We start from the raw sequence: 20817 nt of genomic DNA on the forward strand, positions 1-20817 counted from the left end.
TGCAGATATCAGGTTAATTTGCAGGTTAATAGCATTCTGACATTGTGTGACTCCCGCACTGAGAGCCCCACTGCCGGGAGGAAATGAACCTACATGGTTTCAGTCACCGTTCAGTGTAAAGAGATCAGCGGCTGTAACTGCACCCCTGGCAATGACTGACAGCTGGCTCAGCATTAGAGCCGGCTGTCAGTCCGTGCCGGGGGCGCGGTTACAGCCATTGCTCTCAATTCACAGAGCGGTGAGTGAAACTGTGCCGGCGCCATCCCCATGACTGAAAGAGTGAGGCTGCTGGGAGGAATAAAGCTCATTTCCTCCCAGCAGCGAGGCTTTCAGTGCGGGTGTCACATGGTGTCAGAACGCTATTAACCTGCAGATTAACCACATACAGTTGAAACCAGAAGTTTACATACACTATATAAAAATACACAAATCCATGTTTTTCTCAATATCTGACATGAAATCAGAATAAACCTTTCCCGTTTTAGGTCAATTAGGATTACTATAATTTTTAACATTTGCCAAATGCCATAACAATGAGAGAGAGAATGTTTTGAGACATTTTTATTACTTACTGCAAAGTCAAAAGTTTACATACACTAAGATTACTATGCCTTTAAACAATTCTGGACTGCCCATATGATGATGTCATGTGTTTGGAGGCTTCTGATTTTTTGGCAACATCTGAGTTAATTCGAGACACACCTGTGGATGTATTTTGATGCACACCTGAAACACACTGCTTCTTTGTGTAGCATCAAGGAAAAGTCTAAAGAAATCAGCCAAGATATCGGGAAGAGAATTGTGGACTTGCACAAGTCTGGCTCATCCTTGGGTACAATTTCAAGATACCTGAAGGTGCCTCGTTCATCTGTACAAACAATTATACACAAGTACAAACAAGATGGGAATGGCCAGCCATCATACCGCTCAGGAAGGAGACGGGTTCTGTGTCCCAGAGATGAAGGTGCTTTGGTCCGACATGTGCATATCAACCCAAGGACAAAAGAAAAGAACTTGTGAAGATTATGGCGGAAGCTGGTAAGATTGTGTCAATATCCACAGTGAAACGAGTACTGTATCAACATGGGCTGAAAGGCCATGAAAGAAGCCATTACTCCAAAAGAAACATAAAAAAGCCAGATTAATGTTTGCAAATGCACACAGGAACAAAGACCTTAATTTTTGGAAACATGTCCTGTGGTCTGATGAAACTAAAATTAAATTTTTTGGGCATAATGACCATCATTACGTTTGGAGGAAAAAGGGAGAAGCTTGGAAACCTGAGAAAACCATCCCAACTGTGAAACACAGGGGTGGCAGCATCATGTTGTGGGGTTTGCTGCAGGAGGGATTGGTGCACTTCACAAAATAGATGGCATCATGAGGAAAATAGATTATGTGGCAATACTGAAGCAACATCTCAAGACATCAGCCAGGAAGTTAAAGCTTGGGTGGAAATGGGTCTTCCAAATGGACAATGACCCGAAGTATACTGCCAAAATGGTAACAAACTGGCTTCAGGATAACAAAGTCAATGTTTTGGAGTGGCCATCACAAAGCTCTGATCTCAATTCTATTGAAAATTTATGGGAAAGCTGAAAAGGCAGGTGTGAGCAAGGCGACCTACAAACCTGGATCAGTTTCACCAGTTTTGTCAGGAGGAATCGGCTCAAATTCCAACCAACTATTGAGAGAAGCTTGTGGAAGTGTATCCCGAATGTTTGACCCAAGTCATTCAGTTTAAGGGCAATGGTACCAAATACTAATGAAATGTTTGTAAACTTTTGACATTGCAGTAAGTAATAAAAATGCCTTAAACATTCTCTCTCTCTTATTATTCTGGCATTTAGCAAATATTAAAAATGATGGTAATCCTAATTGACCTAAAACAGGAAAGGTTTATTCTGATTTCATGTCAGATATTGAGAAAAACATGCATATGTGTCTTTTTATATAGTGTATGTAAACTTCTGGTTTCAACTGTATCTGCAGGTTAATGGCATTATTTTACATAACAGTTTCCCTGTAAGACCTAGTTAAAAAGAACCTGTCAGCATGATTTTGCATGTTAAAGTAAAGGCAGATTAGAGATTTAATTGAGCTGAGATCTCAATCTGCGCTTGAGTTGCCACCGTCGCCACTTTACTGAAGACTGCTGGGAGATCGATCTGTGCAGCACTGCCCGCACCGAAGCCGGTGTAAACTTTCAAACAGGAGGTAGATACAGACACGAGATGCAGGCGGAGGGGCCGGGGCAGGAGCCGAAGACCCTACCCGCAGTCTCACCCCTATGAACCTAAAACTTATTACACCGAAACTTCAAATGCTGATTAAAGAACAAACACCATGTGGATTTCTTCCCTAACGGTATTAATATAATCCATATAACAGCGCCATTATGGCAATGCCTTTACTTTACATTGCTAAATCATGCTGACAGGTTCTCTTTAAGCTATAAAAAGCACTTACCAGTGACCATGTCAATCAACATTGAATTATATGCATAAAGTATGTGGACATCTTTGACATGGAAAAATATGTTTACATGTATTACTGCTTATCTTTAGTTAAAAAATATTGCACTAAGTTTCAGTCTGTAATCTTTATTCCTTCCATCATTTTCAAAATCTCTGATATGCAGTTTGAAGTTTCAGATTTCTCTCTTGTGGGAGTGTCTCTCTCAGAAATATAGGGCGACTGTGTGCTCTGTGTATATCCAGGGCACTCATTCAGTTAGTAGCTCATATATAAGCAGAGCTTGTATCATGCAATTTTTTTTTCCTCTTTATGTGCTTTCCTATTATCTATAGTCTGTTTTCTCTGCCCTCCTTGAGACTGTAGATACTTTCTTCCCCTGCCCCCTTTCCCGCTGTAATCTCTAACAATGAGAAAAGGGAAGGTGAGAGCAGAGAGAGCCATCAGAACTAGAAGCAAATGCTCTAATGGATTTCTATCAGTTTTGTAGGTCTCTTTGCTAGAAAAAGCACTTGTAGATACCCTTCAGCAGTGAAATGGTAGACAATTTTAAAGAAGACTATATAGAAAATGGCTTCATTTTGCATGGTGGAACAATTCAAAAAATGTGTGAAGATATACAAAACCTTTAAGTAGTAAAGGCAACCACATATAGACATACAGTATGTCACCCAATCTGTGAAAAATCTGCCAACTCTTATATCCCAGATGAAATAGTGCTTCTCATATGAGAATGGGGAAGGATGTTTTTTTTTCTTTTCTATAAAAAATATTGTGGCATGCTCTGTCAGATGGCATAGGTAGATAATGAAATGTGAATATCTATCCATGACATATCCATGTTTAAGTAATTGACTCCATTTTGTTAAGCTTTCTCTTGTAGCCATTGCGTTTCATATCTTTCGGACTATTGAAGTGAATCGACTCATGGGAACACTGCTAGAAAATCCCAAAACATATGCAGACTTTGAATTTTTAGCATTTTGGCAGACACAGTACAACAACATGAATGCTGTCAATCTTTTCTTCGCATGGATTAAAGTAAGTGGAAGGTATTCATGATCTCTTATAGAGAAATAGTGGATAAATCACACTGAAGACGTGATCAATGGCAAAAAGCATTGCAGCTATTCTAATTTTAAGTGAAGTGCACATCCAAACAAGAATGAAAACAGAGCATTAATTTCCACCGAGCCTTACCAACATCATCATCACTGTTACTGTTGGGGCTGAAAAGTTCTTAACGTCTGTCATTTAGTCACCCCGTGGCTTTTTCTCTTTGGGGTACAAGGATCGGGCATGCTGGGTTTTAACATCCCTGATCCTTGGTTCCCACAGGAGATATACTGCTGCCAGATGTGTCCGGTACAAACGTATTTCCATTGGTGGGAGTCTCAGAGGTTTGTCACCCACAGAGGATAAAGTGATGGCATATCCTTTCAATATTTCATAACTTTATAAGAAGTGAATATTTCTTTAAATAGTTTAAATTAATTAATGTGGTTCCATAAGGCTCAGGATGCACTGAAATACTCGCAGGGCTACTTGATAGCTTGGAAACTAGTTAGATCAGAGATGTCAAACTCAAATACACATAGGGCCAAAATTAAAAACTTGGAAAAATACGCTGGCCAACCTTGATATTTATTTAAAAAATGTCTCCAATTGAGGATGTTTTTTCTTATCAAATATAACAATGAACCTTTTCCTATGGAAACAAACTTAAAGGGGTTGTCCCATGAACAAAGTACATTTTAATTAATAGATCTTAACAGTTAGATCACATGATTGGAGCATTGGGTATTTCCTTGCGGGCAGAGGTGTACATGAAAATCATGGGGCCCCATAGCAGAAGCTCTAATTGACCCTCCCCCCTACAAAAAAAACGTAATATTCGGTGGGATCACAGAAGAGCATATCTTACAACTTTGCAGCCCTTACAACTTTTCTCCTATTGAAGCCCCTAGATTTCCCTTTCATTGCCCTCATAAAGTATGATGCCAACAAAAGTGCCCCCCAAACACAGTATGATACCACCACAGTGAATTCCTCCACAGTACCCTCCACAAAAAAACGGTATGATGACCCTACTGTATCCCCCCTAACTCCTCCGACAAAGTATGGTGACCCCAACACAGTATGATGTCCTATCTGTGACCCCAACATAGCCTTACACACAGTATAATGGGCCCCACATAGTCCTCCACACAGTATAATGGGCCCCACATAGTCCTCCATACAGTAAAATGGGCCCCACATAGTCCTCCATACAGTAAAATGGGCCCCACATAGTTCTCCTTACAGTATAATGGCCCCACATAGTCCTCCATACAGTAAAATGGGCCCCACATAGTTCTCCTTACAGTATAATGGCCCCACATAGTTCTCCATACAGAATAATGGGCCCAACGTAGCCCTCAATATAGTATTATGTGCTCCACATAGTCCCTCATACAGTATAATGGGCCCCACATAGTCCTCCATACAGAAAAATGGGCTCCACATAGTGCTTTATACAGTATAATGGGCTCCACATAGCCCTCCATAAAGAATAATGGCCCCACATAGTGCTCCATACAGAATAATGGCCCCACATAGTCCTCCATACAGTATAATGGGCCCCACATAGTCCTCCATACAGAATAATGGCCCCACATAGTCCTCCATACAGAATAATGGCCCCACATAGTCCTCCATACAGTATAATGGCCCCACATAGTCCTCCACACAGTATAATGGCCCCACATAGCCCTCCATAAAGAATAATGGCCCCGCATAATCCTCCATACAGAATAATGGGCCCCACATAGTCCTCCATACAGAATAATGGGCCCCACATAGCCCTCCATACAGTATAATGGGCCCACATAGCCCTCCATACAGTATAATGGCCCCACATAGTCCTCCATACAGTATAATGGCCCCACATAGCCCTCCATAAAGAATAATGGCCCCGCATAGTGCTCCATACAGAATAATGGCCCCACAGAGTCATCCGTACAGTATAATGGGCCCACATTTTAATAAATATTTACCTCTCCTCGTTGCCCCTCTGTTCCAGTCTCAGCAGTGAGCACTCTGAAGCTCTTCACTGCTCGGCACAGTGGACGCGTTGTAGTGACGTCATCGCGCTCACTGCGCTGAGATGTCAAATGCAGAGGGAGAATAATGGGGCAGGGGGCGCTCTTCCATCATAGCTGTCATCTGTATTGGTATCCAGGATGCCGATACACTTACAAGTGTGATGCCAGGAGGGGGGCTAGGGCGGAGACAGTGGAGTGGGCCAAATATAATCACCCTTTGGGCCAGAGTTTGACATGTATGAGTTAGTTGGAGTAAATGACATAAATTAACAAATAAACCATTACTTACCTGATAAATCTCCTGTGGCTCCAGTGCTGCTGTCTCAGAGCTCCACACTCTGTTTCATGCTGCATGCTGCAGCCAATCACTGGCCTCCAAAGCATAAAGGTAAATCAGAAGCAGAAGGGCCCTGTGGATTATGATGGGAATATGTCTGGATTGCATTTTTTAGAATGGAAGAAAAAACTCTCCATATAAAACTTTATTCCGCTCTAAAAAACGAAACAACCGGACCTCAAAATAATCAATAAGGGGTGCTGATGCAACAGATCACTTATTCTATTTGTCTGTTTCTAAAATGGAACAGACAAATTGAATGTCTGAACGGACGTGTGAACGGAGCTTATTTCTAATCCCTGAAAGTAGGATTGCTGTGATATTTTTGTTTTATATCTATTGCCTGTTACATTAACACGTCCATTGCTCCATTTCTACTCTCCAGATCTTTAAATATATTAGCTTCAATAAGACAATGACACAACTCTCATCCACTCTTGCTCGCTGTGCGAAGGATATATTGGGTTTTGCTATCATGTTCTTTATAGTATTTTTTGCCTATGCCCAGCTGGGATATCTCTTGTTTGGAACGCAAGTGGAAAACTTCAGCACATTTGTAAAGTGCATGTAAGTGAACATATCGTATATAGGTATTTGTAAAATTACATTGGGCATTCTGTTGTAATTCAGAACTTCTATTGGATGTATTCATAAATTAGCATCTTTTCAATGTAAATATTAAAATAAAGTCTGCTGCATGTCTCATTTAAAGGGAAGGTGTTAGCAAAGAAATTAGCCATTGTAATCTGCAGGCAATTACCGTTTTAAACATGTTCATCAGGCTAACTGGAAGTGCTACTACAGGGAGAAAATGAATGCATGTTCTTCCTGCAGCCGCTCACTTCCAGCCATTAGGGCGGTACTGATGCTGTGAACAGTCAGTGCGCTCTATACAGTGAGCGTGCACTAGTCACTCTCCCTGCTTCATGACTGACATCCTGCTCTATATACTTACTGCATAGCGAGATGTCAGTCAAAGGGCGGTGGGCATGATTACAGTGCTCTCTCTGTGAAATGATCAGTGACTGTTCACAGCCCAATGACTGGAAGTAAACAAATGCAGGGAGAATATAATTTCATTTTCTCCCTGTATCCACACTTCCAGTTAGAAAGTCAAACATGTTTAAAATGGTAGTGGTAATCTGCAGTTACCTATGGTTGCCATTAAATAAGCTTTTATTTTATTTTTTATATCATATTTGGGTAAGTTGCTTTGAATTTTTGTGTAATGGCTCACAAGACAATGAGTACCATTGATGTGACTTGCAAGCTTGCGTATTTTGCCAAAATATTGACCAATACCTCATTAATTTTATATATATCTTTGTGGTTGAAAATTTTCATCTTTTACAGGGTGCAACCAGGCCCTTTAGTATTGGTTGTAGAAATTGGGCTATCTGTCCTTCTGGGGTGCACATACATAGTGCTGGGCAGCCAGCCTGATCTAATAGTATTGATGTCATTAACAGGCTGTAAGCCAGACGCTGTGCACTACACAAACCTGTGTGACTTGCATCCTATATATGCCTTATCCGTGTGCATTTCTAATATTATTCAGCCATTCTCTCCATTAATGGTCGGTGTTTGAGTGGTTGTTTTGCACCTGTGCTGCCTCCGCCTTTATCATGGGGGTCTGCTGCATTCTGCAGTGTATTAATATCACCATCAGACTGTAAGGAGATAGACAAGTGAGAAGATGCATACAGTTAATGCCTAACAGAGTAGCCGCAAGCGAACCCTGCCATCTGCTCGTCAAAGACGATAGAGAAAGTGAAAGCAGAAAGAATTGCATTAGTAGGAACTCAAGAGTGAAGTGCATGTTCTCTTGTGGAAGAGATTGGAGAAGACACCAGGTCAGGTGATAGCTGTAGCGCAGTTAGTAATTATAAAAAGGCCCAGAGGGCAGTGAAGGGGACGAGTTGGAGCCCAAACCTGTAGCAGGATGAACATGAGCTACAGCAAGCTGGCTTATAGTTGCCATTACGAGAGACCAGATGCGAGTAAAGGAGTCAAGAGACCAGATCCGAGTAAAGGAATTGAGAGACACCAGACCTGAGTGAAGACCCGAGAGACACCAGACCTGAGTGAAGAGCCGAGAGGGACCAGACCTGAGTGAAGATCCGAGAGAGACCAGAGCCAGGAGAGCTGAGCAGAGTCAGAGATAAGAGAGAGATGACTAGACCGCAGCAGAGAGACGTTCGTGTGAGCCATCGATCCAGTGTAGACGGCCCTGGTCACCACTTTGTACAGTAACCAGTGTGATGAGTGGGCCAAGTAACTCACCAACCAGGGACTTGTGGCTTAGCGGGTACCTACGTTGACTACCATTAGGGCATGTACGACATTGTGCATTGCCTAGAGAGTGACGACGATGACAGGCCCAGTAGTGACAGTAACGCCCTTAGGGTTGGGGTATTAGGACTAAGACATCACTGACAATAGCAGTTATATAATGTTAATAACAGAACGATAGTGTGTAAATAGCATTGTGAAAATATCCTGCTCATCTGAATTACTGTATTCTTCTTGTAACATAACTTTCATTTTCACTGTTTGCACTATCCCCTGATATTGTGCTGAAGGCACCCCTTTCATTGTGTTAATCAAATAAATAGTTGTTGGTGTAAGTACCACTGTCTCCTCATTGTCTGCGCTGTTGCATCCGAGTATCTAATAACAAGACAATGCTGCGACATCGGTGGAATTTCGCTGGTTCAGGAGATAGGTGTATACATTTTTTTTCATGATAGACAGCTTAACTGTTAAGAAGGGGGTGTCAATTACTGAACAACTACTTTAATGTCTCAAGATATGTAGTAAATCTGGCATTTCACATGCCAGTCCTTAACAGCAACAGCAAGGCACTGGAGAAAGATGTGCCAAATTTGTTTAACATATGCACACCTTTAATAAGTTTGGTGCATATTTACCTGTCCCTATTCCAGAAAAAAAATTGACAATAATTTACCCCAATTTCTGGAATTAATTATAGTAAACTTATTGAAACAAAGAGGGCCCATGTCTTCTCACGATATGCTGCCTAATTTTCTTGATTCTTTTGAAGTGTTGGGAAAATCGCAAAATAGCAAAAAGTCGGAATAAATAATGGCAGGGGACAATATTTGCTTTTTTTACATGAGAAAAGGGTAGTACAAATGTTAATAGTTTACCCTTTTAAAATTTATGCAATTTAATTTCTCTTTTTTTGTAGATTTACTCAGTTTAGAATTATTTTAGGAGATTTTGACTATGATGCCATTGACAATGCAAACAGAATTCTGGGACCCATTTACTTTGTCACCTACGTCTTCTTTGTCTTCTTCGTGTTGTTGGTAAGCCTGAAAAGCTCTAGCCGTTTGTTAGTACACACATGTTGTGCTTACTGACATTTAGTGCATTCGCGAGCTGTTCTAGGGATGGACCACACATACAACACATATCGTTGTTACATTAAGTGTAGTTATATCCGCTGGAAAAATCCATAGAATTTCTGCAACAATATAAGCGTTATGTGTAGTTGAAAATCCGAAGCATGCTTGTTTTTCTGTGTGCGAAATGTAAAATCTCAAACTCTTGCCTGGCACTGTTATATGATGCATATTTTATCATGATAATTTGCAGGTAATCTATGCGTCAAATCGGCCATGTGTCAATTCACCATTATAGTGTTGTAAGCAACATTAATTTACAAAGCACATATTGTCCCAAGAGGTTCATACACACCTACAAGATTTCTATGTAGAAGTTTAGAAATATTCATTGGCATATTACCAATCTAGAAACTGTCTGACCCCAAGATAAACCTTTCCCATGATATAATAAAAGTCTGTAAACTGCTTCCACGGCATGGCATGCCTTCAGCCTTTCTTACCCATGTTTCCTATGTTTTTTCTTTTAAGAATATGTTTTTGGCTATCATCAATGACACATATTCAGAAGTAAAAGAAGAGCTCTCAAATCAGAAAAATGAGTTGCAATTTTCGGACATCTTAAAGCAGGTATGGCCCCATGTTCTACTGGGGTTCGTCAAGAGGAAATGATTCTGATGCCCTCACTTCGTCCGCTGCCTATAAAGAATGTCTAGGTTTAAGTAAATTGTCAACTTGCTTATTACACAAGCAGGACATATCATCAAGAAGGTGAAATAATCTGTGATACATTCCTTAAAGCTTGTCCATACAGGCGTCATGACTTCCTTCTATAATGGGAGCCATTAACCCATGATCAATTGGTAACCATCATTGATGGAGCATTTTGTTGATGACCATGTTAAAACCACATGCTGTGCTATTCTTACTGTCAAAACTGACAGAACCACTAGCGTAGGTGCGTAACAGAGCAACTAATGGCAACTGTTGATCAAATCAGATGGCAAGTCTTCAGCTCACATTGTAGCTTCAAGAAGGGTTGTCCCCTGTTAGATCTTATTGGCCATAATTACTTTGAACCTGGGCCAAACTAGAGGATCACCTGTTACTCTGATGGGCCAGCCTGTCCAATATGAGTAGGGGTCATCTTTTTTGATGTCCATTACTGATTTTAAGGGCAATGTGTGTTCCCAAAAACTACTGAACATAAAAGTGAACAGCATAACAACCAGACTTTTAGAAAAGAAGTTTCTCGAAACGAAAGGGTCTTCAAATTGGAAGACGAAAAAAAGCCGATATGTTCTCTTAGGATTCACCATTTATTTCATTGTATGTAGGGTCTATTATTATGACACTGTATTAGGATCCAATGGTCATTTATATTATTTTTAGGGTTACAAGAAAACATTAATGAAGCTTAAATTGAAAAAGGAGCGCATATCGGATGTACAGAAAGCGTTACAGAATGGCTCCAAAGAAATGTCCTTTGAAGAGTTTAAGAGCAGCCTAAAAGAGTAAGTGGTAGAAATATACTGGTAGCAAATGACTATGGTGAGATGAGGAAGCCCAGTATATGTAATGATTTATTATCTAGCAGTAACGTAGAATTATATCATTTTTTTATTTAACATATTCATCCATTGTTTTGCTTCATTTACGAATGAATGGATGCATTAAAATGTATTTTTTTGCCTTCGCATGCCGATGGCTACATATGAATGGTGAGATCCATCCGCAGTCCTATTGCCACCTGAAGGTTAAACTGTTGTTCCAGTTAGTCCTAAACTACGGTTCTTTGCTAGTCAGAGGAATGTAATGCTACGGGCTATAACCACTTTCTGTATAAATTTGCACTTAAATTCTATCCCATAAAATAGTTTGATATAGACTATACCAAGTCCACCTCATATAGATCTGTCAGGGTGTGTTACTAAAATTTTAAGTAAAAAAACCTAAATAAGTTTTAGTTTTTGTTGATCTTTTACTGTTTTATAGGATAGGCCATGATGATCATGAAATTACAGCTGCCTTTTCCAGATTTGACCAGGATGGTAACCGGATTCTGGATGAAGATGAACAGAGTAAAATGAGAGAAATCCTGGAGAGAAATAGGGTACGTAACAATGGGTCTTGGGCAAATGTTTAACAATATATAGTGGATATAAAAAGTCTACACATCGCTGTTAAAATTGGCAGGTTTTTGTCATGTAAAAAAATCATTTCAAATAGTTTCAGAACGTTCTCCACCTTTAATGTTATCTAATGTGGACAATTCAATTGAAAATTATATTGAAATATTTTCGGGTGAAAACAGAAAAATAAAGGATTAAAATAATATGGTTGAATAAATATGCACCCTCTTAAACTAATACTTTGTTGAAGTACTCTTTGAATTTTTGACAGCATTCAGTCTTTTTGGGTAGGAGACTATCAGCATGCCACATCTAGAATTGGCAATATTTACCAACTCTTCCTAGCAGTAGTGCTCCAATTCTGTCAGATTGTGAGAGCATCTCCTGTGTACAGCGCCCTCTTCAGGTTAACCCACAGATTATCAATTGGATTCAGCTCTGGGCTCTGGCTTGGCAATTCTAAAACCTTGTTCTTCTACTGGCAAATCCATTCTTTTGTTGATTTGGAAGTATGCTTAGGGTCGCTGTCATGCTGAAGGGTGAAGTTTCTCTTCATCTTCAGATTTTTAGCAGAGGCCTCAAAGTTTTGTTGTAAAATTGTCTGATATTTGGAACCATTCATAATTCCCTCCACCTTGACTAAAGCCCCACTTCCAGCTGCTGAAAAACAGCCCAGAAGCAAGCATAATACTGCCTCTACCATGCTTCACTGTGGGTATAGTAGTCTTTTGGTGATGCATAGTGTTGACTTTGCAACAAGCATACATTTTGGAATTAAGGCCAAAACATTCAGTTTTGGTCTTATCAGACCATAGTACATTTTCCAACATGATTTTGGCAGACTTAATATAAATTTTGACAAACCATAGTAGGGATTGGATGTTTTTCTTTGTAAGAAAATGCTTTTGTCTTGCCACGCTACCCCACAGGCCAGACATATAAAGAATACAAGAAAATATTGCCAAATGGAGTACACAACCAGTACTTGCCAGAAATTCCTGCAGCTTCTTTAATGTTGCTGTAAGCTTCTTGGCAGCCTCCTGGACCAATTTTCTTCTTGTCTTTTAATAAATTTTTGAGGGATGTCCAGTTTCTATGTAATGGCATTAAATCAGGCAGTTCCCTTGGTGTAATTTGAGAACTAAGCAAGCGATAATCATGGTGTCTCCATGGCTTTTAGAATGACAGTGCCGCCACAACTGCGACATCCACATCACCTGCACATCAGGAATGGCCACGGCTCCCTAATAAAGTGGCATCATTGCCCCTATTAGTAACAGTTACTTCTTAATAGTGAGCGTCACAAGGTTCCATTAACAGCTACACTTACAGTGACCTGGTCCTAGGCAGTCATAGAGGCTGCATATATGCATCATTGTAATAATAGTACAAGAGATTTGGGACACATGGCATTAATGACACCCGAGTATATGTACTGAGGTGGGATAGTATCATAAGGATACCTATGTAAACTTATCACTACTGATTCTCCCTACAAAATGAAATAAAGTGTGGAGACCGACCACCAACTGGTAACCACCATTGCTCTTACATGCATTATTTATGTGTCATTTACTGTATCTATATTAGTTCATTCAAATCCAGCGTCATTTCTTTTCTGTATGCCAGTTCATTTATCTAGCACAATTACATAACCATTACAATCATTCTTCTTACAGTTGGCTTTGAATGCTGAAATTGAGAATTTGGGTCGATCACAGAGGAACAAAGATTTGGATACAGTGGTCAACTTATCAGAGCTGAGGAATGACCTGTCCACTAAGCCAAGCTGGGTTTCTCAAGAAGAATTTACAATGTACAAGTCTTTTGTTTGTGTTTTTAGGTGGTGTGGGGGGTTCTAGATACAAAAAAAAACAGGGTATCGCCCACAGTACAACACTGACAAAAAAAAAATTCCTTTGGTTGAAAACTATTGATACCTACCTGAAAAGGTGATGAGAAATATCCATGGTACACAATGCACCACAGTGACAAATAAGACATTTGCTTACACTTCCTATCCATCCGCAAACCATGCCCTAGTGCCAGCGATTACTAAGGCACAAGCAACTGTCAATGTTAATGGTACAAATCACAATTTAAAAATGTTCTAAAGGCCCCTACACACATTAGTGAAAATCCAGCTGAACCTGTCGATTTCGGTAAAGCCTCCAGACTCTCCCTCAACAGATGATGTAGGCGGAAATTGATGATTAGCTATGATTATATTCAATGCTAGATCACATGCACGCTTTGCCAATATGAGCCTGAATGTGTATGGGGGCGCTGTCAGGATAAATTGCTGTTAGCCCAACTACAGTTTGGCCTACAGCTATGTAAGGAGATGGACATACTGCTCATGTGGTGTAATGTATAATGTGAATTGTGATGTGCGTTAAAAATGTTAATTAACATTGACAGTGTGTGCAGTTTGACGATTGGGATATAGTTAATATTTGGGACTAGCCCAGAGTGGGAAAGGCGGAGTTGAAGGAAAAGTGAAAATTTCCTGTTAGAAAGTCAGATAGGGCCTGGAGTGCAGAGAAAGAGGACCTCAGGTCCACTGTGAGCAGAGACGCATTCTGGGGTGTCCCTAAAGTGTGAGGAAACAAAAGGATAGGGATAGTAAGATCCGGAGCAGAAGTAACTAACAGAGTGATCGATCGGAGACAGGTCCGGGGAGAGGATGCCTATCAGAAAGGTCCATAATTTAAAACTCTTGAAGGTAACGGGCCTGGACAGGACTGAGTACGTGTAAAAAGTCCCGGGTGGGCGTTCCAGAGCGTCAGAGAGCTTGAAGCTGAGTTCGGCCATACAGGCACCCTAAGGGGAAAGAGGACGCGGAACTGAGGGATGAGTAAAGGACTCTTGCTAAACAGGACTGTAGCACTGAGCTGGGTTGTGGTGAAGTAGTGAGAAACAGTGGAGACAGAGGACAAGCAGAGAGAGTAAATAGGAAAGGAGAACGATAGAGAAACAAAGGAAAGAAACTGTGTGGATAAAGCTTTGAGTTGTAAAGGAAACATTCATAAGACTGTGCACCCGCTATCTCTTATGTATTCCCTACCATGTTCCTGTTCAGTAAAAAGTTTACTTTTGAGTGGTGGTCTCCCTCATTGAACTGACCAACACCTGGTAGTGGCGGCAAACCAGCAATGTTGGTTACATGCAGCCTGCAAGGGCATAACACCCCCACAATTCAAGTCCACACACCCAGCTAGGACCCCCACTTTCATGTAGTGTGCCGGGGTGTAAAAGACAAGCACTTCTCCCACGGCTAATGCCCTGCACCATGCTACAGCTACTTAAGTTTCTTGGGAATCTGAACACAACGCACAGATAGCAGAGAACAAATCTGCTGTAAAATCTGTTCTCTCAGCATTGGTGTCAGGGACCCTGCTCGGGGAAAGGATTGAGGACTGTGCACTTATAGAAGTCAAATAGTAGCTGGGTGTGATATGTACATTGGTCACTGTGTACACAGAGCATCCATATAGACTGCTTATAGACACATTGTATCAATAAACATGGCCTCTTATCTGTCCAACAGTTTTTGAGGTCAGACATTGTACTAAACATTTAACAATGCAGTTGTACTGGATTAACAAATTAATGAATTGTCCATTGGATAGGTCATCAACATGAGATCAGTGGAGTCTGACACCTGGCACCTAATCTCCTGGTGATAAAACCTTTATTGTATGAAAACAGCACACAGCCTAACAAAGTGACACATCCCTGAAATCTGCATCTTAGCTGCTACCTCATGCTGCCCTCAGATTATATAGCAAAAACCTGCTGACAGATTCCCTTTAAGACAGTGTTGGTGCACATATTCTCCTGTATATTTTCAATTTATCAAAAAAAAATATTTTTTTTAACAAAGTTTATCGCAACATCTTTTTTCATACATTTGCATTGGTGACAAGTTCTATGACAATGTCCCCTTCTGATATCGGTCAGACACACTGTGGAAATAACCAATCACAGTGATGTCTCCATATACAGTAAAGATAAAGAAACATTACTAACAGGTATAAAAGTTGCCAATTTAAGGAGTGGGGAGGACGTACATAGAAAAGAGTTTTACTGTTACATGACTAAATGAAACAAACACGACATAAGAGTTAGAAATCATTTATTTTACATTAATCAGTAAAATATTCTTTTGTGCTTGTATTCCAGATTTCAGAGAAGACTACAGCAACTGGAAATGTCTATGAGTCGTATGATGAAAAAAGTAGAAACTGTGGAGATGAAATTGGAGACAATGGAAACAAACAAAATAAAGCAGTCAAACCTGATGGATAATCTGCCGAACAATATAGCAAAGGCGAGTTGTATGGCCATTCATTTCTGAGCTTCTACAAATACACCTGCTCCTATAGATGCGGTGTAATAAGCAGTGAACGATATACAGTAACAGGACAGTCACAGATGCAGTAGTACACAGGAAGAATATTAAACATACACTTTATAATTCTTATATTATCTCCAATCTCACTGTTGATGGCATGGACACAGTTTGGTGCCATCCACTGGAGGTACCATTACTGTGCGGTCAGGCCACTGCAATTATGACATAGTATCCTGACACTCAGGAAGGGGTTGTCCGACCAAACAAAAAGCTTCAATGTCTTTGAAATCCAAATTTTGACTAAACGTCAAAGTTGCCTAGACGTGGATCCTCTGCGCCCCTGTGTTTATAAAGGGGCTTCTCTCTGTGTTTGCCTTGGACTAGTAACATGTTTGAATGGGGGCTCACAGTCTGGATTAATTCATTAGCTAATATTTGTATCAGCTGTGATAGTGGAGGGGGCTGGCTTGGTTAATGAACTGAGTCTGCCATCCAGCTCCGTTAACACACATTGATAGTCATGTGCTGATACAGAGAGGACTGGGGCATTTCTTTCTGTGTTGGAATAAACCCAGAGTTAAAGCAAATAGGCGCTGACATAGAGACAGCAAAAGTATATTAGTAAGTCTAATCAGTTAGCATTTCAAACACACACAAAAAAATACTTTTAGGATGAGTGCCCACCAGTGGCATACCGCCAATGGTGGCAGACCACATGGCTGATATGGGGCCCATGAGACGGGGAGGCCTGGTGCCAGACCTGGTACCGGACCCCCGCCCCACTGGCATCATACTTTGAAGAGTATCGACATCCTAGATGCTAATATAGTTAAAAGTAATAATGGAGGAGGGAAAATCTGCTGACCCTCCGTCCTCCATCACTCTTCCTCTGCATCAGACATTTCAGCGAAGCGGACGTGATGAAGTCACTACAACGCGCCGCAGTGCAGAGCCGTAGAAGACACACTGACGAGACCGGAGCAGCGGGGGAATGATTAGATTGGGAATTATACTATATGGAAGGCAATGTGGGACCCGTTATATTATATGAAGGGCTATGTAGAGCCTGAAATACATTGGGGGACAGAAACATGTAGTTCAAGCAAAGGAAATAGGTTTTTGACTACTATGAGAGACAATTACCTTTCACAACTGGTTCAGGACCCAACAAGAAGGGGGGCACTGCTAGACCTAATATTAACCAATAGGCCAGACCGCATATCAAATATACGAGTTGGGGGTCACTTGGGTAATAGTGATCACAAAATAATACGTTTTCATGTAACCTTTAATAAGATGTGTAGTAGAGGGGTTACGAGGACACTAAACTTCAGGAAGGCAAATTTCCAACGTTTAAGAGATGATCTTAGTGCAATAAACTGGGACGATATCCTGAGACATAAAGCTACACAAAGCAAATGGGAGACATTTATTAACATCCTGAATAGGACCTGTGCACAATATATACCCTATGGGAATAAACATGCAAGAAATAGGAGGAAACCACTAGGGCTAAATAGAGCTGTAAGGGGCGCAATAAGTGACAAAAAGAAAGCATTTAGAGAACTAAAGCAAGTAGGTAGTGATGAGGCATTAAATAAATATAGAAAATTAAATAAATTATGTAAAAAACAAATCAAGGCAGCAAAGATTGAGGCAGAGAGAATCATTGCCAGAGAAAGTAAAAATAACCCCAAAATATTCTTTAACTACATAAATAGTAAAAAACTAAAAAATGATAGTGTTGGCCCCCTTAAAAATAGTCTGGGGGAAATGGTGGATGAGGATGAGGAAAAAGCCAATATGCTAAATGATTTTTTTTCAACCGTATTTAGACAAGAAAATCGCATGACAGAAAACATGATTAGTGATAACAAAAATTCTCCAGTAAATGTCACTTGCTTAATCCAGCAGGAAGTACGGCGGCGTCTAAAAATCACTTAAGTTGACAAATCCCCGGGCCCGGATGGGATACACCCGCGAGTACTGCAGGAATTAAGTAATGTCATAGATAGACCATTATTTTTAATGTTTAAAGATTCCATAATAACAGGGTCTGTACCACAGGACTGGCGTATAGCAAATGCGGTGCCAATATTCAAAAAGGGGACAAAAACTGACCTTGGAAATTATAGGCCAGTAAGCTTAACCTCTACTGTGGGTAAAATCCTGGAGGGTTTCCTAAGAGATGCTATAATAGAGTATCTGAAGAAGAATAACCTCATGACCCAATATCAACATGGGTTTACGAGGGACCGTTCCTGTCAAACTAATCTGATCAGTTTTTATGAGGAGGCAAGTTCTGGACTGGACCAAGGAAATGCAGTGGATGTTGTGTATATGGACTTTTCAAAAGCTTTTGATACGGTTCCACACAAAAGGTTGATACATAAAATGAGAACAATGGGGATAGGGGAAAATATATGTATGTGGGTTAAGAATTGGCTCAGTGATAGGAAACAAAGGGTGGTTATTAATGGAAAACACTCAGACTGGGTCTCAGTTAACAGTGGGGTACCACAGGGGTCAGTATTGGGCCCCCTTCTTTTTAACATATTTATTAATGACCTTGTAGGGGGCATACAGAGTAATATTTCAATATTTGCAGATGACACTAAACTCTGCAGGGTAATCAATACAGAGGAGGACAATTTTATATTACAGGAGGATCTATGTAAACTAGAAGCTTGGGCTGATAAATGGCAAATGAGCTTTAATGGGGATAAATGTAAGGTAATGCCCTTGGCTCGAGGAAATAAAATGTATAATTATATGCTTAATTGTAAAACACTGGGCAAAACTGTAACTGAAAAAGGCCTGGGTGTACTGGTGGACGATAAGCTCACGTTTAGTGGCCAGTGTCAGGCTGCTGCTGCAAAGGCAAATAAAATAATGAGATGCATTAAAAGAGGCATAGATGCTCATGAGGAGAACATAATTTTACCTCTATACAAGTCATTAGTGCAGCCACACTTAGAATAATGTGTACAGTTCTGGTCTCCGGTGTATAAGAAAGACATAGCTGAACTAGAGCGGGTGCAGAGAAGAGCGACCAAGGTTATTAAAGGACTGGGGGTTCTGTAATACCAAGACAGGTTATTACACTTGGGGTTATTTAGTTAGGAAAAACGATGGCTTAGGGGTGATCTTATTACTATGTACAAGTATATGAGGGGACAGTACAAAGACCTTTCTACTGATCTTTTTACTCTGAGGCCTGAGACGGGGACAAGGGGGCATCTTCTACGTCTGGAGGAAAGAAGGTTTAATCTTAATCACAGACGCGGATTCTTTACTGTAAGAGCAGTGAGACTACGGAACTCTCTGCCGCATGATGTTGTAATGAGTGATTCACTGTTAAAATTTAAGAAGGGCATGGATGCCTTTCTTGAAAAGTATAATATTACAGGTTATAAATACTAGATTCCTTGATAGGGCGTTGATCCAGAGAACTAGTCTGATTGTCGTATGGAGTCGGGAAGGTAATTTTTTTCTCCAATGTGGAGCTTAGTGTTTGCCACATGTTTTTTTTTTGCCTTCCTCTGGATCAACATGTTAGGCTATGGGTTGAACTAGATGGACTTAGTCTTCCTTCAACCTTAAAAACTATGTTACTATGTTATTATATTATATGGAAGGCTGTGGGCCCCATTATATTATATGGAAGGCTATTTGGTGCCATTACAATATATGCAAGGCTATGTGGGGTCATTATATTATATAGACAGCAATGTGGGGCCCATTATAATATATGGATGGCTGTGTGGGGCCCATTACATTATACTGTATGGAAGGCTATGTGGGGCCATAATATTATATGGAGGACTATGTTGGGGCCCCACATACATTACATTATATGGAAGGCAATGTGGGACCATTATATTATATGGATGGCAATCTGGGGCCCATTATATTTTATGGAAAGCTATGTGGTGGCCCATCACGTTATATGTAAGGCAATGTGGGACCATTATATTATATGGATGGCAATATGGGGCCCATTATATTATACGGAAAGCTATGTGGTGGCCCATTACATTATATGTAAGCCAATATGGGGCCATTATGTTATATGGATGGCAATGTGGGGGTCCATTATATTATATGGATGGCAATGTGGGGCCCATTATATTATATGGATGGCAATGTGGGGGTCCATTATATTATATGGATGACAATGTGGGGCCCATTATATTATATGGATGGCAATGTGGGGGTCCATTATATTATATGGATGGCAATATGGGGCCCATTATATTATATGGATGGAAATGTGGGGCCCATTATATTTTATGTAAGGCAATTTGGGGGCTATTATATTATATGGAAGGCTATGTGGTGGCCATTATATTGTATGGAAGGCTATGTGGGGGGCCAGTGTATTATATAGAAGGCTATGTGGGATCCATTATACTGTTTGGAGGACCCTGTGGGGGTCCATTATACTGTTTGGAGGACTATGTGGGGTCCATCATACTGATTGGAGGCTATCATATTGTGTGGAGGCTGTGTTGGGCTTACAGTTGGGGCATCATACTGTGTTGAGGTCACCATACTTTGTCGGGTGGGTACAGTAGGGTTATACTGTGCGTGTGGAGAGTACTGTGTAGGAATTTACTGTGTGGATATCATATTGTGTTTGTTGGGCCCTTCTGTTGGCATCATACTTTATGGGGGCAATGAAAGGGGAATCTAGAACTTCAATAGGAGGAAAATTGCTCTGTAAGCGTGGCAAAGTTGTGAGATATGCTCTTCTGTGCCCCACTGAATATTATTTTTTTTACTTTTTGGGTGGCGGGGGCCTGATTAGAACTTTTGCTACGGGGCCCCATGATTTCCATGTATGCCCCTGGTACCCACAATGAGTTTTTGACACTGCGCATGTTCACTGCATCAAAAAGACCGCGTCTTACAGTTCCATCAAAGTGGATGGGATTTATAGAAATCTCATGCCCACTGGGCTTCTTTTTACTCATCGTAAACTGACCTGCGGTGCGGGTTTCAAATCTGCAACATGTCAATTTCTCTAGCGGGTATTTTCCCCATAGACTTGCATTAGATGGGG

At 40.6% G+C, this 20817-nt stretch overlaps 1 protein-coding gene across 1 annotated transcript in view; it reads left to right on the plus strand.

Annotated features, from left to right (window-relative positions):
* PKD2L1 (polycystin 2 like 1, transient receptor potential cation channel) overlaps positions 1-20817 on the plus strand; it is a 171740-nt gene that overhangs the window by 148517 nt on the left and 2406 nt on the right. Inside the window, exons 7-14 of the mRNA XM_073681417.1 lie at positions 3346-3516; positions 6281-6462; positions 9107-9227; positions 9795-9893; positions 10656-10777; positions 11259-11376; positions 13075-13211; positions 15581-15728. Of these exons, the coding sequence (XP_073537518.1) occupies positions 3346-3516; positions 6281-6462; positions 9107-9227; positions 9795-9893; positions 10656-10777; positions 11259-11376; positions 13075-13211; positions 15581-15728 (1098 nt within the window). The remainder of the gene's footprint in view (positions 1-3345; positions 3517-6280; positions 6463-9106; positions 9228-9794; positions 9894-10655; positions 10778-11258; positions 11377-13074; positions 13212-15580; positions 15729-20817) is intronic.

Source organism: Phyllobates terribilis, unplaced genomic scaffold, assembly GCF_046119375.1.
Source record: "Phyllobates terribilis strain yellow unplaced genomic scaffold, ASM4611937v1 Scaffold_5__5_contigs__length_657084704, whole genome shotgun sequence".
NCBI classification, from domain to species: Eukaryota; Metazoa; Chordata; class Amphibia; order Anura; family Dendrobatidae; genus Phyllobates; species Phyllobates terribilis.